The 23,553-nt window shown below is 38.0% G+C and overlaps 1 protein-coding gene across 9 annotated transcripts; it reads left to right on the top strand.

Moving 5' to 3' along the window:
* Nucleotides 1–1,203: 1,203 nt before the first annotated feature.
* Nucleotides 1,204–22,534, top strand: LOC121975777 (disease resistance protein RGA2-like). 9 transcript variants are annotated; one of them, XM_042527619.1, is made up of 4 exons: nucleotides 1,204–1,597; nucleotides 1,685–1,834; nucleotides 1,913–2,002; nucleotides 17,402–22,534. In XM_042527619.1, the coding sequence occupies exon 4, from the start codon at nucleotides 17,628–17,630 to the stop codon at nucleotides 19,299–19,301; it is 1,674 nt and encodes a 557-aa protein (XP_042383553.1). In that variant the 5' UTR covers nucleotides 1,204–1,597; nucleotides 1,685–1,834; nucleotides 1,913–2,002; nucleotides 17,402–17,627; the 3' UTR covers nucleotides 19,302–22,534. The 9 variants fall into 9 exon arrangements, 6 of the variants coding, with proteins under 6 accessions (XP_042383553.1, XP_042383555.1, XP_042383557.1 ...); XR_006110419.1 differs by having other exon boundaries at nucleotides 1,222–1,597; nucleotides 1,685–2,002; nucleotides 17,405–21,568; nucleotides 22,289–22,534; XR_006110418.1 differs by having other exon boundaries at nucleotides 1,222–1,597; nucleotides 1,685–2,002; nucleotides 17,405–21,568; nucleotides 21,688–22,534.
* The last annotated feature ends 1,019 nt before the right edge of the window (nucleotides 22,535–23,553 follow it).

Here is a 23,553-nt window from a genome sequence, read left to right as displayed (position 1 = left end):
CATGTGTTGCTAGAAACTTTCTAGCGAAAGACTTAATAATATTGCTTTGGGGATCCTAATGCTATTGCCCTATAGAACTTAACAATGTTACTCTACGAAACATTGTTTTGGGGACCTCGATGACATTGTTTTGTAGGATTTTTGGTGATTACTCTGCAAATCTTCATGTACACTACAAGAAATTTGGGATTCAACAATATCTAATAGACAACAATTTTTTGAAAAAATCATTATCTTTTTTCATTTAACAACGCTTTTATTGAAAACTGTGGTTGTTGTTTTTTTTTAAAATAATAATTTTTAAAAAATCATTGTCTTATGTATGTCAAAGACAATAATTTTTTAAAATCGTTGTCTATGAACTTATTTTTTTACCCTATAATAATAACTTTAATCAATCGTAATTATAAGTATTGCTTAGATAATAATAAATAATAATTTTATTAAAATATTATCTATGTGCATATTTTGAGGTATAAGAGCATCTACATCAGTTACCCTATTTAAAAATTTTACCCTAAATTTTGGATAAGTTAACTAAAAATTCTTTACATCAGTTACCCTATCCATTCCCTAAATTTAGATTTGATGAATAGTGATTCTCTAAATTAAGGGAATGAAACCTCTACCCTAAAAATAAAATAATATTTTTTTTTAATCTCTCTCCTTTCACTCAATCTCTCTCCTTCCACTCATTTCATAAATATAATAATAAAAAATAGAAGAAAGAGAAACAAATAATAAAAAATTAAGGATGATGGAAATTTTAGGGTATTTGATGTAGTGTGTAGTGACAAATGATTATCTAAATTTAATAAAGTGGGTTATTTACCCTAAATTTTAGATATAGTAATAAAGAAATTGATGTGGATGCTCTAAGAAAGCGGTGTCGTTTTTAAAAATAAATGTTTTTATACACACGTATTTGCACATACACGTATTTGCACATACACACACGTATTCTTATTCTCCTCCATGCCTAATACCCTGACGCCGCCTCCACATCCGCGAGATGGCCTCTGCTCGTCGCCATCTTCGTCGACTCTTCTCCCCTCTCCCGATCCGCCGCTGCCTCCTCTCTTCGCACGGCGCTGGTGCCTTTTTCCGGCCCCAACCGTCCCGTGGCTCCTGCCGAGAGGTCACAGCAAGCAGCCCCATCTCCCCTGTTTCGATTCATTCCCGCCGCGATCATGAGCCGTCGCCGTATCCGCCTGAGTCATCTTCTGCCCGAGGCAGCCGCCACCGCATTCCGGGACAACGTCGCACCTCCTTCGACCAGGCAAGCTGACGGCCCTTCTCCATTTCATGGACCAGGCGTCTGCTCCTCTTCATGTGAAGCTACCTCAGCGAACGCTGTGGCCGTCGAGTCATCTTCATCCGTTGCCTTCGCCCGACGCGGCTCTCCTCTTCACCGGCCAACTTGACTTAACTCAAACAAAGGATGGTGACTTTCTGCTTCCTAGCTGCTGTGGTCCCTTCAACGAAAGTCGAAAAAGCCCTTAGAGCAGCCGGTGGAGCATCCTTTCAACTCCCTCTAGTTTCTGCTTCCTGGTCTCACCTAATAGCTCTAAAGTCTAAACATGATATGCAGTTATTGGTAGGTCACCCCGAGAATACTGCGAATGAATCCAATACAATTCGTTCACTATCTCATGAACTCGTGGAGTTGTTGTCTTGTTGATAGGTAAACCATGCTTGGTATTAGGCAGTGAAGGGAAGGGTCCATTTGAGCAAACTGTCCAGACCTGCGAGCCAGCAAATATACCCATGGCTGGTGGTTTTGAGCAAACTGTCCAGACCTTCAATAAGAGCTTTAAACTGCCTTACGACAACGGTGATGTGGAGCTTCATAACTTTCTTATGAATTTTTTCTGGTAGTGTTTAATAGTTTCTCACTAGCTTCCTCTTGTAGTTTGCTGGATATCTTATTTCCATCAACCCATTTGATGTCTGCATCCATTTTCTAAGCTAGTGTTGCTAAGCACATTTTTTATGACTTAAGGTACTTCTAAAGTTTATGTTCCTTTTATTGAGGAACTTTTTGTAGTTACTACTTAGATTTCTAAACCAGTAGTCTTTTTTTATTGATGTTTATAATTATTAGATTTAGAATCTTATTTATGGTTTTATATTTTTCATGCTATTTATTGAAACCAAAGAGGGCTGAAATGAATTTACGAAAATTTAAGAGGTTACACCAATAACACTTTATATCAATCTGTTATGTATACAATTATAGTTTCTAATTAATTTGTAATATATATTTATTTGAGCAGAGTCCTCAAGGGTACTGAGGAGAATGTTGAAAAGCTAAAAAAATGGAGACTTGTTAACAAGTAATGAGAGCTACAATGCCGCCTTTTTATTGGCATCTAAGCAAAAAAAATCTCATGTTGCTGTGTTGCTCTACCTTTGTTTATTAGTGTTGTTACTTGTCATTATGTTGGTTGCTTATAATTTTTTTTTAGAATATTATAAATATTATTTTTGAATATTGGAAAATTGTATATTAAATTTTATTTTCAAATGTTGCATTTTAAATGATTTATCATATTAGAAAATTTTATATTTTATATTTAATATTTTTTATTTGAAAAAGACAAATGGTTTTTCATCGTTACAAAGCTGTTGTCTCTGCCTTCTTTTACCGTTGTCTTTGAGCATCTCCTTTAACAACACAGTTTTTAACAACAGTTCTAAAGGAGCTACGACAATAATGAAAAACTATTGTTGTTAGGTTTTTTTTTGTAGTGGTGGTTGTTCTATGGAACTATGCAATATTGTCGGACAACCCTTTATGTTGTCGCTATGAGAGATTGATCGTTATTCGGCGGAGTATTGATGTTACTCTGCGGACACTTAACATTATTGCCCGACGGACCTTTTTACTGTCGCTCTGTGAGACTGAGTGTTATTACTCGGCAGAGCTTTGATGTTACTCTGCGGACACTTAACATTATTGCTCAGCGGAAACTTAACATTATTGTTCGGCGGATCTCAATAATATTACTTTGTAAGACTTTGATAATATTGCTTTACAATCCTTCCTGTGACTGGTTTTATAGAACTAAGTATTATTACTCAATGGACCTTCAGTTACTCTTATGAGATTATTCTCGAAATCTTAACACAATTACTCGGTAGTTCGACGGTTACGATTCAAGATAACTGATTCATGATATTGCTTTGCTGAGTCTTGACATTACTGTTCTGTAATATTTATTCATCCCACGGGAAAAAATTCAACTATATTGCTCGGAAAAATCTACTATAGATTTTTGAATTTTGATTTTTTTTGGTAATCTAATTGTCATGCTTTTCGAACTCCATAGAAGTTTTCCATCGGTCATCAAGATAAATCGTAAAGCGCTCGTCGATGTCCATCTAATTGGCCAACATTCTTAGATTTGTCGTCCCATGAGAGAAAAATCTCTGCAGTGTGTCATAGCTAAGATTCAAACTTTAGATGTCTGATTAACTACTTAGAGTGCCTAATTCATTGGACCGTAGCCCTAGGGCTGAATTCGGATCCCTCTATGATTTTTCTCGATCCCTCCAGGATGACCTCACCCACTCTGAATTGCAATTTTTTTTTAGTTGGTACCATGTATATAACTTACGTTGACTAATCTTGGCTTGGTCCCATGGAAATTTCTCACTGGTCATCAAGGTATATCGGAAAACGCTCGTAGCAGGCAACTTATCAGCTCTTCTTAGGTCAATCGCCCATTAAACAAAAAATTTAACAAATGCATTGATCCATCTCTTTTGTTAGTTGTCGCTAAGTATTCAGCTTGCGCTAGGTATCCAGCTTATGCCAAGTAATCCTAGAGGTGATCAACCTGACCCTACGAAAGTTTTCTGCCAGCTACTAGGTAAATCTAGAAGTGTTCGTAATGGACAACTAATCAACCTTGTGTTTGTAGGTCAACCACTTATTAAGGAAAATTCATCCGTTAATCTATTGAAGCTGGGACTCGATCCTTAGATGTCTGGGAAATTGAGAAGATGTCATGTCGCTGAACCATTGCTCCGGGGCAATAAATTGGTCCTTCTCTCTCTTTATTTTTTATTTTTTAGTTGACACCAGGTATCCAGCTTATGTTGACTAATCTTAGGATGACTGGCTTGCCCCCATAAAAGTTTCCCACTGACCACAGGCTAAATCGAGAAGTCCTTGCAGCGGGCAACCCATCAGCTCGGGGTTCTTAGGTCAACCGTCAATTAAGAAAAATTCATCCATTAGTTCGTAGAAGCTAAGACTGTTGGTGTGGTTAGCACTAACGGTCTAACTCAGGTTTTGATAAATGACAAAGTAGGTTAAGTTAGTTTCGTTGTAATCTAACACTTTGACTAAGTGTGCAGGAGAAGTCCAGACAGGTCGACGGGTTGACCGGATGTCTGGCACGAAGTCCAGCTAGGTCAACAGGCTGACCGGATAGCTGGCACGAAGTCCAGCTAGGTCGACGGGCTGATATGATAGCTGGCACGAAGTCCAGCTAGGTTGACAGGTTGACCAGATAGCTGGCACGAAGCCCAGCTAAGTTGACAGGACAACCGGATAGCTGACACGAAGCCCAGACAGGTTGACGGGCTGACCGGATGTCTGGCACGAAGTCCAGCTAGGTTGACAGGTTGATCGGATAGCTGGCACGAAGTCCAGACAGGTTGACGGGCTGACCGGATGTCTGGCACGAAGTCCAGCTAGGTTGACAGGTTGATCGGATAGCTGGCACGAAGTCCAGACAGGTTGACGGGCTGACCAGATGTTTGGTAGGTAAGTTAAGGTAAGTCACTGGAGGGGAGTGACTTGATGATGACACGCTCTCGGTTAGGGAACTTAAGCGTCGATCCAACTTAGATCCATTTCGAAAGTCTAAGTTGAAATCGTGATTAGATTCTGGTCTCGAGGAGACAGAATTTAATTACTCTATCTACTCTTGACTGTAATTGAACTAACACTTTTGTTTTGCAGGGTAGTATAACTTTTATTTTGCCTTGGACTAACATTTTCTTGCAGGAAAATGAGTCTTCTTGAAAATGGTGGTCCGGGCGCTCGGAAGAGATTTGAGCGCCCGGAAGGCAAACTCTATCCCGTTGCAGATATGGAGCGCGTTGATTGGCTGGGCCTACGTCACGGTCCGGGCGGTCGGAAGGGATCCAGGCGCCTAGAGCACTCCTATATAAGGAACCTATCTCCAGAGCTGAAATACAACAATTGCTTCTTACGACTACTTTTTTGCGCTCTGCTCCTGCGACGCGACGACGCTTCTCCGACAACTTGCGGCTCAAGTTATTTTTAATTGTTGTCGGTATATTTTCTTTTTAAACGAGTTCTTGTACTTTCATTTGTAAACACTTTTCGAACTGCTAGTGAATTGCCCAATGAAAGTACTCGACGAGTGCGGGCCTTAGAGTAGGAGTTGACGAAGGCTCTGAACCAAGTAAAACTGGTTCGTGCTAGCATTGTGTTTTATGCTTTTATTTTTCCGCTGCTTACTCTAATTCGATTACAAATTTCGATCGCTATTCACCCATCCTCTAGTGACTTCCATGATCCAACAAAGACTTGATCCTTATATGTCTAGGAAATATAAATTGATCATTTTATTTTATTTTTAATTGGCATTAGGTATCTAGCTTACGCCGATTAATCTTGGGATGATCAACCCAACCCCACCCTACGAAAGTTTTCCACCTGCTAGTAGTGCAAATCGGGAAGTGCTTGCAATGGCCAGCCTATCAACCCAATGTTTTAGGTCAAACACCCATTAAGGGAAATTCCTCTAGAGCTGTTAATTTGCCGAGACTATGACTTAATCCTTTGATGTCTAGAAAATTGAGAAAGCACCCTGCTATTGCACCATTACCCTGGGGGCATATAAATTGATCCTTTTGTTTGATACAAAACATGATAACGCTCACGCCAAGTACCCCCTCATCGTTGGCTCCATGGTGAGATGAAGGGAGGTAAATCAAGTATTAAGTAACTCCCTAAATGAGAGGTTATTTGTCACAGTCATGACTCGAACCCTTACCTATTGATACAAGTCGACCACTTGGGTACCAACTTAAATAGGCTCGCGGTGGGGGGGCTGGGGGGCTATAAATTCACCTTTGTCTTGGAGTAAAATGTGATATCGTTTATCCTAAACGACCCAGTATCACCCGCCACACGGTAAGATTTAGATAGGTAAATCACGAAGGACATTTTGCCCTAGTATAGCATCCCTTTGCATAGGGAAGATCAGACACCCAACGAGATATTTTTGCATCCGTTGGAAATTAACCTCAAGATGTATTAAAGCAAACATCCATGTAGATACCAACCGCCACAAGGTGGGGACAATAAATTGATCCTTCTCTTGGAGCAAAAAGGTGATAATGCTCACCCTAAGAGACCCAGTATCATTGACCCCCTGGCTAGATACAGACAAGTAAATCACAGAAGCATTTTGCCCTAGCACAGTAGCCCTTTGCATAGGAGAGGTCCGACATCGAACGAGACATTTTTGACCTGCTGAAAATTGATCCCAAGACTTATTGGAGCAACCACACATGTAAGTAACAACTATGCCAACCCGTGGGGGCTATAAATTGATCTTTCTCATTGTAATTGCAACAAAAAGTGATTACTCTCACCCGAGACACTCCTCACATCCCTTCCCTAGATTATATGAAGGGAGGTAAATGACCATAAATTGATCTTTCTCAAAAAAAAAAAATGATAAACCAGGTAACACTGAACGTGGGGTGACCGGTTTGGTCCCATGGAAGTTTCCCATCGTCCGCTAGGATAAATCGGGAAGCACTCACAGTGAGCCGCCAACATCCCGTGGTCGCGTGCTCCATTTGAAGGAAAAATTCTTGCAAATGCACCGTAGGCGGGGATCAAACTAACTTGGGTGATAACCTGACGCCCTTCCGCTGCACCGTAGTTCGGGAGATAAAATTGATCTTTCTCTAACATTGTATATGTTTCCATGATTTAAATTGATCAATCTTTGTCCTCCTCATAATTTCAGCATATGAATCCTCTTTTTTGTTTTCAATTCTCCCGCTGAAAATGAACTAAGTCGACAATCTATTTAGCTAGTTTCATCCTTAGTGTAGTATTTCAAAGTAATAGCTTTTTCAGGTTAACACTCATTTCACTTGTCAACTAATGAAATTCTATGTCAGACTCTCAAAGAAATGCACAAGTTAGATTAATTAATTACTATATAATTATGACAAATAAATTAAGATTAAATTAAATTTTGTTATAAATTAAAGAACTGTTTGATGGTAAATATGTAGGTATGATATGATAAATAATACTTAGAGTTAGGTTAATTTATTATTAAATAGTAATTAAAAGTGTAATAATTTACATATATCTTAATGGTTTCTGTGCGGATCTAACTGGATACCATTGAGCTCGGTTCAACTTCGATCATATGAAAACTCCAAGGGCGAAAAGCATAAAGCAGAAAATATTGCAATGCAGATCCAATTAATTAACGGGAAAGTTCACAGAAAGTCAAGTCGTCTTCTTGGTTCTTTGCATATCTAACAAGATAGCAATCGAGCTCTGTACAAGTTCAACCTGCAGGTAATCATGCTAACTTTCTTCTTCTCCACCTTTTCTTTTTTTGGTCAAATTTTTCTTTAGTATCTCTGCTGCATCTTTCTCTTTCTCTCTCGGTTGTCTAATGATCGATATCAATTTACCTTTTTTCCATACAGATTAGAGGAAAGTTGTCTGAACAAGTCTATGTTGGTTGCTACTCGGAAAACCTATAGGTTCCACTGTACAAAAATTTTGTACAAAGGTCTGAACCTTTTCCTAGCTACCATGTGTTCTTTTAAATTAAATTTTGGATCGCCTACGGAACTTAACACGTTTGATCCAAAACTTAATTTATTTGTTCTTTTAGGTTTTGACTTGGATCTCCTGCGGAACTTAACACGTTCGACCCAAGTCTCCTTAAGTTATTAATTCCATTAAATATTAATTTCCATAATTGGTTCCCAGTACTGACGTGGCGAGGCACATGACCTTCTTGGATATGAGAGCAACCACCACCGACTAGACAAAACCTTTTATAGAAAGATAATATTTAATTTCCTAAAATAACTTTAGGTTAACCAAAGAGAACAATCAAATCACAAGGAAAAGAAAAAACAAAAGAACACAACTTGAAAAATATATGAAATTTAGAACGTAAGCCTCTTGTATTTGGTATTATTTCCATAAATAACTAGCGGCGGAAAGGAAAATTACTAGTTATACCTTGTAGAAAAAACCTCTTGATCTTCACCGTATTCCTCTTCTAACCTCGAACGTCGTGTGGGCAACGATCTTCCGAGACGAGAAACCACCAACCACCTTCTTCTCCTCCAAGCAAGGTTCGCCACAAAGGAAAACTTCCAAGGAGGAAAACCAAAATACTAACCAAGCTCCAAGAGATGCTAGCTTTCTCTCTTCTTCTTCTTGAGTAGTATCCGCCACCACAAGAGCTCGATGGAAGAGAAGGGTCTGCCACCACAAGAGGAAGGAGGAGAGGATGGCCGCCACACGAACAAAGAGGGAGAGGAATAATAGATGTTGTGTCTTGAAGGCACCTCACCCTTCTTTTATATTCCTTGGCCTACAAATTAGGAAATTTAATTATAAAATTTCCTCAATTTTCTTGATAATTTCGAGAAAATAAAATAAAATTTCCCAAATTCAATCCAATGTGCATACTCTTTCGACAAGTTTTAATCAACAATTAAAACTTCCTAATTTGTTCGAAATTTTAAAAATAAAATTTCTCTTTAAAATCTCTTCATGGTTATAAAAGGAAATTTCTATAATTTTAATTTTATCAACACGTGAATAATTTTTAAAGAAAAATAAAACATCTCTCCAATCTATAAATAAGGAAAGAGATCTAATCTTTCTTTAATCTTTTGATCTTTTAGAGAGATATTTTAATTTTAATTCTTTAAATTATATCTTCCACGATAATAAAATTAAAATTAAATTTCTTTTTATTTAATTATGCCCTCTAGCTTGGGTTCAGTTAGGCCGCCACCAATTTATACTCCAAATACTTCATTGTTCCCAAGCTGGCCCACCCTATCGGGTGGGTAGAAGGTGGCATGGTGGGTAACTCTATAAATAAGAGGCTACGATAGGGAGAGGAGGAATTGGTTTGGTCTCCGATAAAATTAAGATCCCGTGTTCGCCCTTAACACACAACTTAATTTTATCAATGATAATTCATTCCACTAGAGAACTATCATTGAACTACCGACCAATCCCAAATTATATTTTGGGCTCCTTCTTATTATGAGTGTGTTAGTCTCACTGTTTAAGATATCGAATGTCCACTAATTAAGTGAGTTACTCGATAACTCATTTAATTAATATCTAAATCCAAGAGTAGTACCACTCAACCTTATTATCGTGTCGACTAAGTCCACCTGTAGAATTCAATCTTTATGAGCTCCTCTCGAGGACATTATCAATCTAGATCTCTAGGACACGATTCTTCTATAATCAACAATACACACTATAAGTGATACCATTTCCCAACTTATCAGGTTTATTGATTCATCGAACTAAATCTCACCGATTGATAAATTAAAGAAATAAATATCAAACATATGTGCTTGTTATTATATTAGGATACACACTTCCATAATAACTGAGGTCTTTATTCCTTTATAAAGTCGAGTATAAAAGAAACGACCTCTAACGGTCCTACTCAATACACACTCTGAGTGTACTAGTGTAATTATATAGTCAAGATAAACTAATACCCAATTACACTACGACCTTCTAATGGTTTGTCCTTTCCATTTTAGTCGTAATCATTTATAATTTATATCTCGATAACATCATCTTCTGTGTGCGACACCACATACCATGTTATCTACAATATAAATTATATGAACAACTACAAACAAATGTAGACATTTGACCAATGTGATTCTTTATTCATAATGAATGTTTACAAAGCTTAGGCTTTCGATACACCCAACAATCTCCCACTTATACTAACGACTAAGTCGCCATATCTTCTACCATACATCCGATTCATTCCTCCATACCGATCGAAAGCACCAAGGGCCTTAGTGAAAGGATCCGCCAGTTATCGTTGATGATCTTGATAACTTCTCCTCGCACGATATCTCGATCGTGGTACTTGCCTATATGCTTACTTGCCTTACGAGCTCGTGGTTCCTTCGAGTTTCAACTGCATCGCTATTATCACAATAAATCGTGATGATTTGGCAAACCAGAATCACATCTAAGTCCATTAGAAAGTTCCCGAGCCATATCGCTTTTCGCCTTTAGGAGCTACATACTCGGCTTCCACGGTTGAGTCCAAACGATGCTTAACACCTCCATGAAACGGCTCCACCTAAAGTAAACACATACCGATGTAAACTTACATATCCCTATCGATTGATCGAATCAACTGTAACCCATGTGAGCAGATCGTCTTGCTAAACTAGCATATAATCTCTAGTCCTTCTCGTACTTTAATATACTACCATCAATGTCCTTGTCGAGTTACCCGATATCTGACCACGCCCACTGAAAGCAGATATCGGTCTCGTAATTCAGATACATTAGGCTTCCTGCGTATGAACCGCTTTCGTATCATTTATCTCTTTCGATGTCCTTTGAGACATCTCTTTAGATAAAGCTACTCCATGCCTAAAAGGTAAGAAACCTTTCTTGGAATCCTGCATGCTAAAACGAGCAAGGATCGTATCTATATTGGGATAAGTACAACATTCTTTTCTTACGATCCTTATAACTTCGATCCCAAGAATGTGTGCGCAATCTCCTAAGTCCTTCATATCAAATTGTTTGGACAACCATACCCTTACGTCGATAATACCTTGGCATTGTTGCCAATTAGCAAAATATCATCTACGATAGTACAAGAAATACCACCACGCTTCCGTTACACTTTTATATACACAAGACTCATCCGGACTTTGAATAAATCCATACTGGATTACTTCATTAAACGGATGTTCCAAGATCTTGAAGCTTGCTTTAGTCCATAAACGGACCGATTGAGCTTCAGCACTAGATGCTCTTTGCCTTTTTCAACGAACCCTTCGGTTGCTTCTATACGGATGTTCTCTAAGACTTCCATTAAGGAAAGCATCTTGACATCCATTGCCAAATCTCATAATCCATGAGCGAATGGATAAGAGTATCCGATAGACTTAAGCATGGCCACCGGTGAAAAGGTTTCCTCATAATCGATTCCCTCTTTCCGAGTGTACCCTTCGCAACAAGCCTAGCTTTGAAGGTTTCTACCTTCCCGTCTCCCTCTTTTCCTTTAGATCCACTGCATCCAACGGCTTTATACCATCGTGGTTCTACAAGCTCGGACCTTATTGAAGTCATGGACTCTATTTGTAATTCATCGCTTTTGCCAAGAATCTATATCTTGGAGTGCTCATTCGTCGTATGTTCGTGGATCAGGTTATCCGGGATCAAGTCCAAGACTCTCCCAAAACATAAATCTTTCAGGTTGCCTAACTCCCACTACGACGAGGCACTGTCGTGGTTGTTTATCAGTGTGACACGTGTTGCTCTCTCTGGTACTTCATCTTGTCTTGCATGGCAAGTTTATACGTCCTCTAAGTTCTTCCAAACAACTCACATCTTCTGGGCTTGTGATCCATTATATAGTCTTCTTCAAAAACCGGGCATTGGTGCTAACAACGACCTTCTGGTCTTTAGACTATAAAATAAACCACCTTTCGCTTCGATATCCTATAAACACGCGAACTTCACATGCGGATTCTAACTTATCAAGATTCGGTTTGACACGCTTTGGACTACCCCAAATCCGAATGTCTTGCGGGTTTCGCCCATTCCACAATTCTATGGGAGTAAGAAACCGATTTAAAGGTATCTAAGTTCGAACATATCGTTGTTTCAGAGCATATCCCAAGCGACTTGGTAATTCAATAACTCATCATCGATCCAACCATTTCCATAAGAGTCTTATACCTTCGCTCGCCACACCATTCTGGGGTGTTCCAGTGCATAATTGGGATTGAATCCCTCCTCGATAAGTAATTCCTAAACTCTCTCAAGAGGTATTCGCCACCACGATCGCATCATAGTGTCTTGATACTTTACCTAGTCGTTTCTCCTCATATTCTTCGAACTTATCAAATCACTCGGACTTGCGAAGCATTAGGTAAATGTATCCATATCTTGAATAATCGTCATGAAAGAGACAAAATATTCAAACCTCCTCTTGACGGATATAGACCACACAAATCGAGTGAACAATTAACACTTCTTTGGCTCTATATCCCTCGGTTGAACGGCCTTTTGTCATTTTACCTTCTAAGCAAGAGTTGAAAAATTTTCCAACTCTAACGAACTCAAAGTCCATCTTTTATAAGCCTCTCGAATCCTACTTTGTTAATATACGACTGCCTGATGCCAAAGATACGCTTGGTTCATTTCCGAAGGTTTTTTCTTATTCGAGTTAGAAGATGAATTATAAATTTTCATGTTTTGCTTTGTGGAAGAAATTGGATTTAAAGTATACAAAGTCGACTAATGCACCGAATAGATAATCACTTTATTTCTTTTAATAACTACATCGTTCATCAAAGAAATCGAATATCCATCTAAATAATTTAAACCGAAATTAAATTCTTTCTAAACCTGAGTACATAAAGACAATTTCTTAAAATCAATTTCTATTTCTACTAAAAGATAAGTAGACATCTCCATTGCACCGCCACTCGCCCGTATGATAGTAATCTCCTTCGCCATTAATGTCTGGGTTTCTCGGAACCCTGCAGGAATCGCAGACATGATCATGGCTTCCGTGTTCACACACCAGTCTGGTAGATAACACGCTAAACATGTTCAACAACTGAGTACGTGAGATATACCTTTGTTGCTCGATTCCCACGAGGGCGCCTCCAACGCCTCGACATGTTTTGCGATGAAGCACTGCCTTCTACTTCACTCCAAATTTTAAATCAGACTCCGAGATTTATTCACTTTCACGAGCCACTTTTCTTCTTCTTCTTCCTCCTCGGTTTAGAAGTAACCATTTTCAAAGATAGTGAATTGAGGTGTTAAATAATCCTTCCGGCCTTGAAGTTCACAATGTGTTCCCCAATGAATAAATCCTCTTATTCATATTATAGTTCGGGAACGCTCAAAACTTAGGTAGCGTTTGAGGATCATATCGATCCGGTTTCCATCAATTTCTCCTCCAAGGATTTGTATCTCATTCGGATAAGCCATCATCTTTAGGATACCCTCAGAGTACCTCTCGCACGGTGGTCTGTCATTATCTTCTCATAGCTTCGCCTGAAGCCCTATCACGATGACGAAAGAGTTCCTCGAGATTGTTCATAATATCATGCTGTTGGTAAATCTTTACGCCGATGTTGCAATACATTTGACATTGAAGCCAAATGTAACACCGCCGTCTCATCCGCCTTTACCCATCTCTTATGATATTCAATCTCCTCGTTGATTCACCAGGTGGACTGTGACAAGGTTCGATAAATTTATAGCTTTCAAGAATGTAACAATGTCCGGTCCTTTTCCAATCTATGAATTAGTCCAGAAGTCTATTTTATTAAGTATGATGGATGTTGGCAAAGTCATCAAGAATCACAAATAACTTTGTCGTAACTCTAAATTTAGAATAATATCGATTCCTCAAACAATACTATTTTAAATTAACCAACACTCATCACACCGTGAATTTTGATGCCACGTTAGTGTGGACGTATAAATTCAACATTTGTAAAAGAAGAGTTTTAACCCATTAATTTTATTATCTTGTCACAACCAACTTTTCGACAAATAAAATTAATAGTTGGTATATTTGGTCACACAAATAATAGTGACTCCGTTGGGAGGATACTATTAGATGTCTAAGTGTACCATTACTTGACACTAAGTCCATTAATAAGATTATGCCCCTTCCGGTTGGGGAAGAACACACGCTCTTAATTAATTTCCTATACCATCCAAAAGGAAGTTTGCTCAGTGATCCACAAACAAACTCATCCGTTATGGAGGAAGGCACTCACGCGCAAGCTTGTTTGCATCACTTACAAACCAAGAATGGAGACCGTGAGATTTATTTAAAATCCTCTCCCACTTAGTTATTTATAAACGAGAATTTTAACTATGCTGCCTACTTAATATTTGTAAACTAACATGCACATACAATATAAAGCAATAAATAGAAAATTTAATTTTCAACTATTATGGCTTTTATCTCTAATCGTCCTCCGCAGGTCCCAAGTCATTTCGCCATATTTGCCACCGCCCGGCACTGTCGATCCATCTTGCCTCCTGGTTAGCCTCGGTCCTTAGAAGGTTCCACGCTGAAGATTCGATCCATGACATAAATAGAATTTTACATTTTGATCCTATATTCCATAAAAGGAATGTATATGTATCTAGATCAAAATAAAATCCTAATAAAACTAAATACAGCCTACTGTATTTAAATACAATCATGCACACACATATTAATGCCCTCGACATGTCCAAGGGTCCAATCACACACATAATAACTAAAAGCCATAATAGTTGGATCCTCCATTCACAAAGTTAGACATCCTACTATTATCCCTCCTAAATTTATGACATGCGCATAATTAAACTAAATACCAAATACACAGGCGAAAATCTAGCTATGATACCAATTTGTTCACACTTAAAACCTATAGGTTCCGCATAAAAAATTTTGTCAGAAAGGTCCGAACCTTTTCCTAGCTACCACGTGTTCTTTTAAATTAAATTTTGGATCGCTCATGGAACTTAACACGTTTGATCCAAAACTTAATCTATTTGTTCTTTTAGGTTTTGACTTGGATCTCCGAACTTAACATTATTGACCCAAGTCTCCTTAAGTTATTAATTCCATTAAATATTAATTTCATAATTGGTTCCCAGACTGACGCTGGCGAGGCACATGACCTTCTGGATATGGGAGCAACCACCACCGACTAAACAAAACATTTTATAGAAGATAATATTTAATTTCCTAAAATAACTTTAGGTTAACCAAAGAGAACAATCAAATCACAAGGAAAAGAAAAACAAAAGAACACAACTTGAAAAACATAAGAATTCTAAAAGCGTAAGCCTCTTGTATTTGGTATTATTTCCATAAATAACTATGATGCGGAAAGGAAAAATTACTAGTTATACCTTGTAAAAACCTCTTGATCTTCACCGTATTCCTCTTCTAACCTCGAAGCGTTGTGTGGGCAACGATCTTCCGAGACGAAACCACCAACCACCTTCTTCTCCTCCAAGCAAGGTTCGCCACAAAGGAAAACTTCACCAAGGAGGAAACCAAAATACTAACCAAGCTCCAAGAGACGCTAGCTTTCTCCTCTTCTTCTTCTTCTTCTATCTCAAATCCGCCACCACAAGAGCTCCAATGGAAGAGAGAGGTTCGCCACCACAAGAGGAAGGAGGAGAGGGAGGGGCCACACCAAGGAACAAAAGAGGAGAGGAATAATAGATGTCATGTCTCATGAAGGCACCCTCACCCTTCTTTTATTGGCCTAGGCAAAATTAGGAAATTTAATTACAATAAAATTTCCTCAATTTCCTTACCATGATTTAATGAGAAAATAAAATAAAATTTCCCAAATTACAATCTCATGGTCGGCCACAGTAAATTGGACAAGTTTTAATTAACAATTAAAACTTCCTAATTGCTTCCGGAAATTTTAAAAATAAAATTTCTCTTTAAAATCTCTTCATGGTTGATAAAAGGAAATTTCTATAATTTTAATTTTATCAACATGTGAATAATTTTAAAGAGAAAATAAAACATCTCTCCAATCTACAAATAAGGAAAGAGATCTAATCTCTTTCTTTAATCTTTGTAGATCTTTTACAAGAGAGATATTTTAATTTTAATTCTCTTTAAATTATATCTTCCACATGATAATAAAAATTAAAATTAAATTTCTTTTTAATTTAATTTGGCCGGCCCTACTAGCTTGGGTTCAAGAGGCTTGGCCGGCCCTAGCTTGATCCCAAGCTAGCTTGGCGGCCCCTACACCATGGGTATGAAGGTGGCTATAGGTGGGTATAGAACTCATAAATAAGAGGCTACGATAGGGACCGAGAGGAGGAATTGGTTTTGGTTCCTCAAAATTACAGACCCCGTGCAGTCTTAGATCTATGATATTTCCATTTGAGAACTATCAATCACTGATAGCCAATCTCAAATTACATATCAGAGCCCCATGTGTTAGTCTCCCTGTGTTTAAGATATCGAATGTCCACTAATTAAGTGAGTTACTGACAACTCATTTAATTAATATCTAAATCCAAGAGTAGTACCACTCAATCTTATTATCATGTCGGACTAAGTCCACCTGCAGGGTTTAATATGACAATCTTTATGAGCTCCTCTTGAGGACATTATCAATCTAGTATCTCTAGGACACAGTTTTCTTCTATAATCAACAATACACACTATAAGTGATACCATTTCCCAACTTATCGGGTTTATTGATTCATCGAACTAAATCTCACCGATTGATAAATTAAAGAAATAAATATCAAACATATGTGCTTGTTATTATATTAGGATTAAGAGCACACACTTCCATAATAACTGAGGTCTTTATTCCTTTATAAAGTCAGTATAAAAGAAACGACCTCTAATGGTCCTACTCAATACACTCTGAGTGTACTAGTGTAATTATATAGTCAAGATAAACTAATACCTAATTACACTACGACCTTCTAATGGTTTGTTCCTTTCCATTTTAGTCGTGAGCTATAAGGTACTGATAACATCATCTTCTGCATGTGACACCACATACTATGTTATCTACAATATAAATTATATGAACAACTACAAACAAATGTTGACAATTTGACCAAATGTGATTCTTTATTCATAATGAATGTTTACAAAGCTTAGGTTTTCGGTATACACTCCAACAGTCTATTTATTATTGTCTGAACACATTATTATTTGAACAAGTTTAATTGTAAACAACAAGTAGATCTGATATATTCCTCTTTGATCCTTTTTCTGTTTGTGTAACTAATTTTCTTTTTTTCCTAAGATCTCGGCTATTATATGTGTTTTTTAGGAAGTTGAAGATCATGAATAATATCTAGTTTATCTTAAATCATTGATGGATAGCTGAAGCTTTGTTTGTTCATTTACCTTTTGTTCCTGGTGACCAGAGCAAGTTGTCTGAACACGTTTAATTTAGGTTAACAAGTAGATGTTCCCCTTTTGTTCCTTTATTGTTTCTATTGCAGATTTGTTTCTGAGATCCCAGCTACTATGTGTTTCTTTTAATAAACCAAAGATGATTATGAACAGTATATCATTTATCTAAAATTATTGATCAATAGCAGCAGCTATGGACGTAGTCTCGCCAATCCTGGAGAAGGCAAGTGCAAGTTATGCCATCAATAAACTAATTGATGCAGCCACTACTTATGTGCGAGATCAGTACTACTGGAAAACCGACTTGCAAGAAGAATTGCAAAACCTCAAACGCTCACTTCCTCATATCCAAGCAGTTGTTGGTTTTGCCGAAGGTAGATTAACTATGTATGAATTTCTAATCCAGCATTAATGGAGTGGCTTTGGCAGTTCAGGGATGGGATCGATGAGGCCGAGGAAGTACTGGATGAGCTGGAATATCTTGAACGGAAGAAGAAAGCTAACAGTGACAAAAATAGGCTTTCTAGAATGGTTGATGCTACTGTTAAAGCTGCAAAAAGATTATTGAAATTTGATGATGTTCTTGGGAGATTAAGGACATGCGTGAAGAACTTGAACACCTCTGCTTCAGATGTCCAGAATTTTCTGACACTGGTGATGCAAAAGGATGGCAACAGCACTGGACAAATGCAGCAGGAGATTCTACCGTTGTCTTCTATCCAAAGTAGGATCACCTCTTCTTTACCTGTATTATCATTTAAAGGACGTGAGGAAGAAAAAGGGACAATCATCCAGTATTTGTTGGGGGAATCCGTGGAAGAATCTGAAATTCAAATCAGTGAGAATGTGCATTTCCTTCCTTTGGTAGCCATGGGTGGTATGGGGAAGACTGCACTCGCTCAACAAGTCTTTGATCATTTTGAAAACGTGAAGAAGGAACACTTCGACATCAAAATCTGGGTATGCATCTCAACTGATTTTGATGCATCAAGTCTTATGAAGAAAATTCTAGAGTATTCAACTAGCCGATCTGAATTTGGACCAATGGAACAACTACCAGTGAAGCTCAAGGAGAAGTTACATTCCAAAAGATTTTTACTTGTCTTAGATGATGCTTGGGATGACAATAACCAGATAGAGTGGGAGAAACTATGTGCTCCATTGCTATATGGCCAAAAGGGTAGTTGGATAATATTAACAACTAGATTGACATCAGTTGCGAAGATGGTCTCAAAAGTAATGAGAGGAGTCACAATGGAGCCAATGATGTTGCAGGGCTTATCAAATGATGAATGTCGTTCACTCCTCTATGAGCATGCATTTGTTGGTCAAGACCCAAATAGATTCCCACTCCTTAAAGAAATTGGCGAAGAAATAGTAGAGAAATTGAAAGGTGTACCACTTCTAGCAAAGTCAATTGGAGGAGCGTTGAACAGTAGACTAGAAGTAGATCACTGGACGAGCATTTCAAGAAGTGAATTATGGAAAATGCCACAAGATTCAAAGTACGATTTCATTCCATCTCTAACACTCAGTTACATGATGCTTCCACCACGTTTGAAGCGGTGCTTTTCCTACTGCGGCATATTTCCTCAAGATTACAAATTCAATAAACAAAAGCTAGTGTGCATGTGGGTGGCAGCAGGCCTAATTTACTTGGATGGATTAGAGGAGGGCTCAGATGAGGACATAGCTAACTGCTGCTTTGATATGTTGTGCAATAAATCTTTCTTTGATATTCATACCTACATTTGGAGATCAATTTGGATTGGTCAAACTTGCAATGCACCTTATGGTTTAGGACAAGACTATTACACCATGCATGATATGCTGAACGGTCTTGCTTGTTATGTCTCACGCTATGAATGTTGTAGAATTATACATGGCGCTCCAACTTGCATTTTGGATTACAATGCCATCTGCCATATATCTTTTACCAGTAACCACCCCGCTCAACTCCATGAATTAGGTAAAATGTTGTGCAAATTCCAGCACTTGCGAACCCTTTGGATAGAGTATGATGGCGATCATCAACAATTTGATAATTTTATTCGAGATGCGTGTAAATCATCAAGAAGAATTTGAGTATTGATTATGCATTCTAATTATTCCAAAGTAGGTTCTGATCAGTGTTTGGAAAGCAAAAGCATCAGTGACTTCGTAAAACTAAGATTTCTACAAATATCAGGCTTTTTGCTACTACCATCACTATCAAAATGTAAGTTCTACTTCTTACAAACACTAATTGGTGATGGATACCATCCCAGTCTCGCAAAAGATGCATACAAGTTGATCAACTTAAGACATGTATACAAAGTGGATATTGATGCATTTCTCTCAGTGGCTAAAATAAGAAAGTTAACATCCCTCCAGGAATTATGCTTCACTGTGGGCACAAAACCCGGATATAGAATTGATGAGTTGATGAATATGGATAATCTTCGTCAATTATCTATTAAACAACTTTCCAATGTGCGGAGTCTTGAAGAGGCCAATATGGTCAACTCGGTCAAGAAACGTCATCTCACAAGATTGAAACTCTTCTCACAAGATTGAAACTCTTCTGGAATGGAGTAAGTAATCCTGACATTGATCATCAGGAGGTTTTGACAACTCTACAACCCCCTCCCACAATTAGAGAACTCATCATTACATGGTATGAAGGTGCTATGCCTGCACCATGGATGGATACTCCATCTCTTTCTCGGCTTGAGCTTCTTCAACTAGATTCTTGTACAAGTTGTGAAGAACTGCCCCCTCTATGGAAGTTGCCCTGCCTTAAGTTTCTAAAGTTGAGTCACATGAAAGCTATAAGAAGTTTGGGTTGTCACTTCTCCGATCGTATTGACATACAATTTCCAGTTTGAGAGAATCTTGATTTTCGTGACCTTCCCCTTTGGGAGGAATGGAATGGTGCGGATGACTATATATGGTTCCCTCATCTCAAATGTCTTCAAATTCAAAACTGTCCGAAACTACAGAAAATTCCTGGCCTTCCGTTGTCTATAGAGAATCTTTGGATGGGAGATTTGGGGTTAGAAGCTCTTCCACTGTCCTACAAGTGTTCTAATGGTTCTAGGACATTTGGAGGATTTCAGCAGCTAATGTCCCTCGAGTGCCTTCGAATTGATGGCTGCCCAGGGATTGCACAGATTGGATCAATTGGTGAAGGGGATGATAATATCCTTCCGTCATCACTGAAAGAACTTGGAATTCTTGAAGAACACAAATATTTGGCAAGTTGTCTACGAGGTCTCATTTTGCTCACTGAATTGTATTTATATTGTTCACCGAACATGGAATCACTTCCTTTAGCAAATGAGCTAGAACATCTGACTGCACTTCAAAGCTTGCGTATTTTCAATGGTGAAGCCTTGACTTCACCTGGAGGCTTATATATTATAAAGTCTCTTACATCTCTGTACATTTATGATTGCCCAAAATTCCTCTCTACTGAGGTTGAGTCACAGGAATTTTTAGAAGACAAGATAAGGAAGCATGCGGTATTATCTTCCTCAGTTATTGATCACTCTGCAAGTAATAAAGCTGCTACCATCCTTCCCTCCTCCCTTGAAGACCTAAAATTTATAAACTCTGACATTTTGCAAGAGTCATTGGGTCTATGCCTTGAAGGCCTTACCTCCCTCGAAGAGTTGATAGTATCAGATTGCCATCATTTGGTGTCTCTTCCGAACATAGAGTATTTGCATAATCTGACAGCGTTGCATACATTGTGGATTTCTGATTGTGACAAATTATGTGAATTGGAGTCCTTGATGGCACTTGTCTCCCTCAGAAAATTGATTATTAATTGCTGCCCCAAATTACTCGCTACAACATTTTCTATTCTTCAACATCCTGCAACAACAACAGAACAAAGTGCCACAAAGAAAAAGAAGGGAACATTACCTTCACTTGAAAAGATTGATATGGACGACATCTTCTATCTACCCATTTTGCCTATTCTAGAAAGGCTAAACACCCTTTCTATCAAAACTAACATAGAAAATCCCTTAGTGCTTCTCGAGTTCACTTGTTTCCCTTCTGAGATAGAGGAGTGGTTGTTGCAATGTCGGGAGTCTTTGGAATATTTACAATTGGGACAGATGCCTCATCTGCAATCTTTACCAACAAGTTTGAAGAGCTTTTCATCACTCAGGTCTCTTGGAATAGATTTTGCTCTAGAACTTAAGTCACTACCCAGGATGCCTGCCTCACTGGAGGAATTGATGATTTCTGGATGCAGTGCAAAGCTTATGCAACATTGCCAAAAGAACATCGGTTCTTATTGGCCTAACATCAAGCACATCCCTTATAATGATATTACAACAGATGAAGAGGACAAGGCCGAGGTGTGTTAATGCTAATAAGGAATCATCACTTTTTTTTTATAGTTAGCACTAGATATCTAGCTCCTAGAACCAATTAATCCTGGGGTAATTGGCCTGACCCTATGAAAGTGTCTCACCAGCTACCAAGTTAAATCAAGAAGAGCTCACAGAGGCTCATCCAGACAACCAACGTTCTTAGGTCCGCTTCTCACTTGAGGAAAAATTCCTTACATACGTCGCAGCTGAGACTCAAACCTGAGCATCTGGTTATTCGTTGGGAGGCCTAATCGCTGAAGCGCCTAACCGCTGCACCCTAATCATCACTTTGTTCATACTGCATCTTGTGTTTTCTTATTGAATTACCTCATTGTCACTTAACATGCCATCGACTAAGTTTTCTCAAATTGCTTGTGTCCATTTTATTCTATGAGCTATTTAATAATCTTCATGTTTCTTATTCTGTGTTCTATACGTATCACCTCAGGCTAAGTCAATTGCAAATGTGTCAGCAACAAGCTTTAGAGTTCCACATGATCACATATATATAATTCCAAGCACAGGACCTGGTCATTCATCAAAAGGTCAAGTTACCAATCACATGACCTGGCCAGTGCTTTAAGTTTACATTTCCATACATTTTAAAAAGAACACATGCACTATCAATTCCAGTGGTAATATACATCTTTTTATGTTGATTAAGCGAAAACATTCAATTTGTTGATCTTCTTGAGTGTCTTTCAGATCCACATTCAGCACTGAGCAGATATTAAAATTAGGTGACGATTAAACTTTTCTTTCACTCTTGTCGCTGAACCTACAAGCATTGCAGCTTCCGGTGAAGTTTATATATCTAAAGTGCATCTACAGCTTTCTCAAGCTCTCCCCCCTCCTTTTGTTGATAATTGGTTTGTCTCAGTAATAATTCGAGCAAATCTATAAGAATTTCCAAAATGTATTTGATCTCACAAGTTTGTATATTTTGTTCAACGTTTGTGTGGTTTAACATTCATCTTGTGATGCTCATTGAGATGATACATTTATATGTTTTTTTCTTGATTACTTGTACTTTACTCACATTCATAAGCAGTTCAATTGCTGTGACAATTTCTATAGAATTTTTCCCATTTACTTCCTTGTTTGTGTCTCGTATCTACACAATTGTTGAATATAATCAGTGAAGCTTCAGTAGTAGTGGTAAAGTTCTTCCATTTTATTCTCACAAATATGATGGAACAAATTAAAAAGTGAATCAAAGCAACATATCGAGGACACAAACCAGTCAACAGAAATATCAGTTGTCGCTTATAATTTTTAAATTCATTTCATTTCACCTCTAAAACAGAGATTTTAGATTAATGTATCCTTAAATGCTTTTTTCTGAACACTTCCTTTCCTGCAAGAAGGAAAATAAATTGAGAATTTCTTTTCAATCAAAGCACAGAATTTATTCTCTAGTTAAGTATCCATCAATTCTGGACATGCTTATTAACTAAATGTAAAGAACAGATACATGCTACACCTAACCATCAGCCAAACTAAACTAAAATTAATTTGGCTTAAAAAAAACAATTGCTTCAATGGAGTTCAAGTCATAGTCTGAAGTTGCAGATCAGTAGATTACATTGCTGATCAAGGCATCAAGAGATTGCAGATTGAAAAGCCATGCTTCAGTAATTAAGCAAAGCCAGAAAAGAAGTATGAAACCAAAATGACAGCATGATTCAACTACACCTCCTCCTTGCAGCTATGAGATTTCCTTTCTGGCAAGCAGCACTTCTGTTGCTCTTTGAATCTTCACTAGATTTTGCAAGTTTCTTCTGTTTAAATGCGATAGCTAGTTCAGATCTCTGAAGCCTCCGGTTCTCTTTAAGAGGACTAATAGATCGTTGCGACCGAGGGTTATCTGTTAAGGAAATAGAATGCTCTGATAAAGGTTGTCCGATACTGTCTACTGTTCTACTGCAATGCTGCTTGGGACTCATCCTTGCCAATTGGAAATGGCAAAG

This window comes from Zingiber officinale, chromosome 4B (genome assembly GCF_018446385.1).
Source record: "Zingiber officinale cultivar Zhangliang chromosome 4B, Zo_v1.1, whole genome shotgun sequence".
Taxonomy (NCBI): domain Eukaryota; kingdom Viridiplantae; phylum Streptophyta; class Magnoliopsida; order Zingiberales; family Zingiberaceae; genus Zingiber; species Zingiber officinale.
The sequence above is the reverse complement of the archived record's forward strand: the minus strand, read 5'-3'. Positions and strand labels throughout refer to the sequence as shown.

Coding starts and splice junctions, on each gene's coding strand:
- LOC121975777 (XM_042527619.1), top strand. CDS start 17,628: ATGGAGTGGCTTTGGCAGTTCAGGGATGGGATCGATGAGGCCGAGGAA.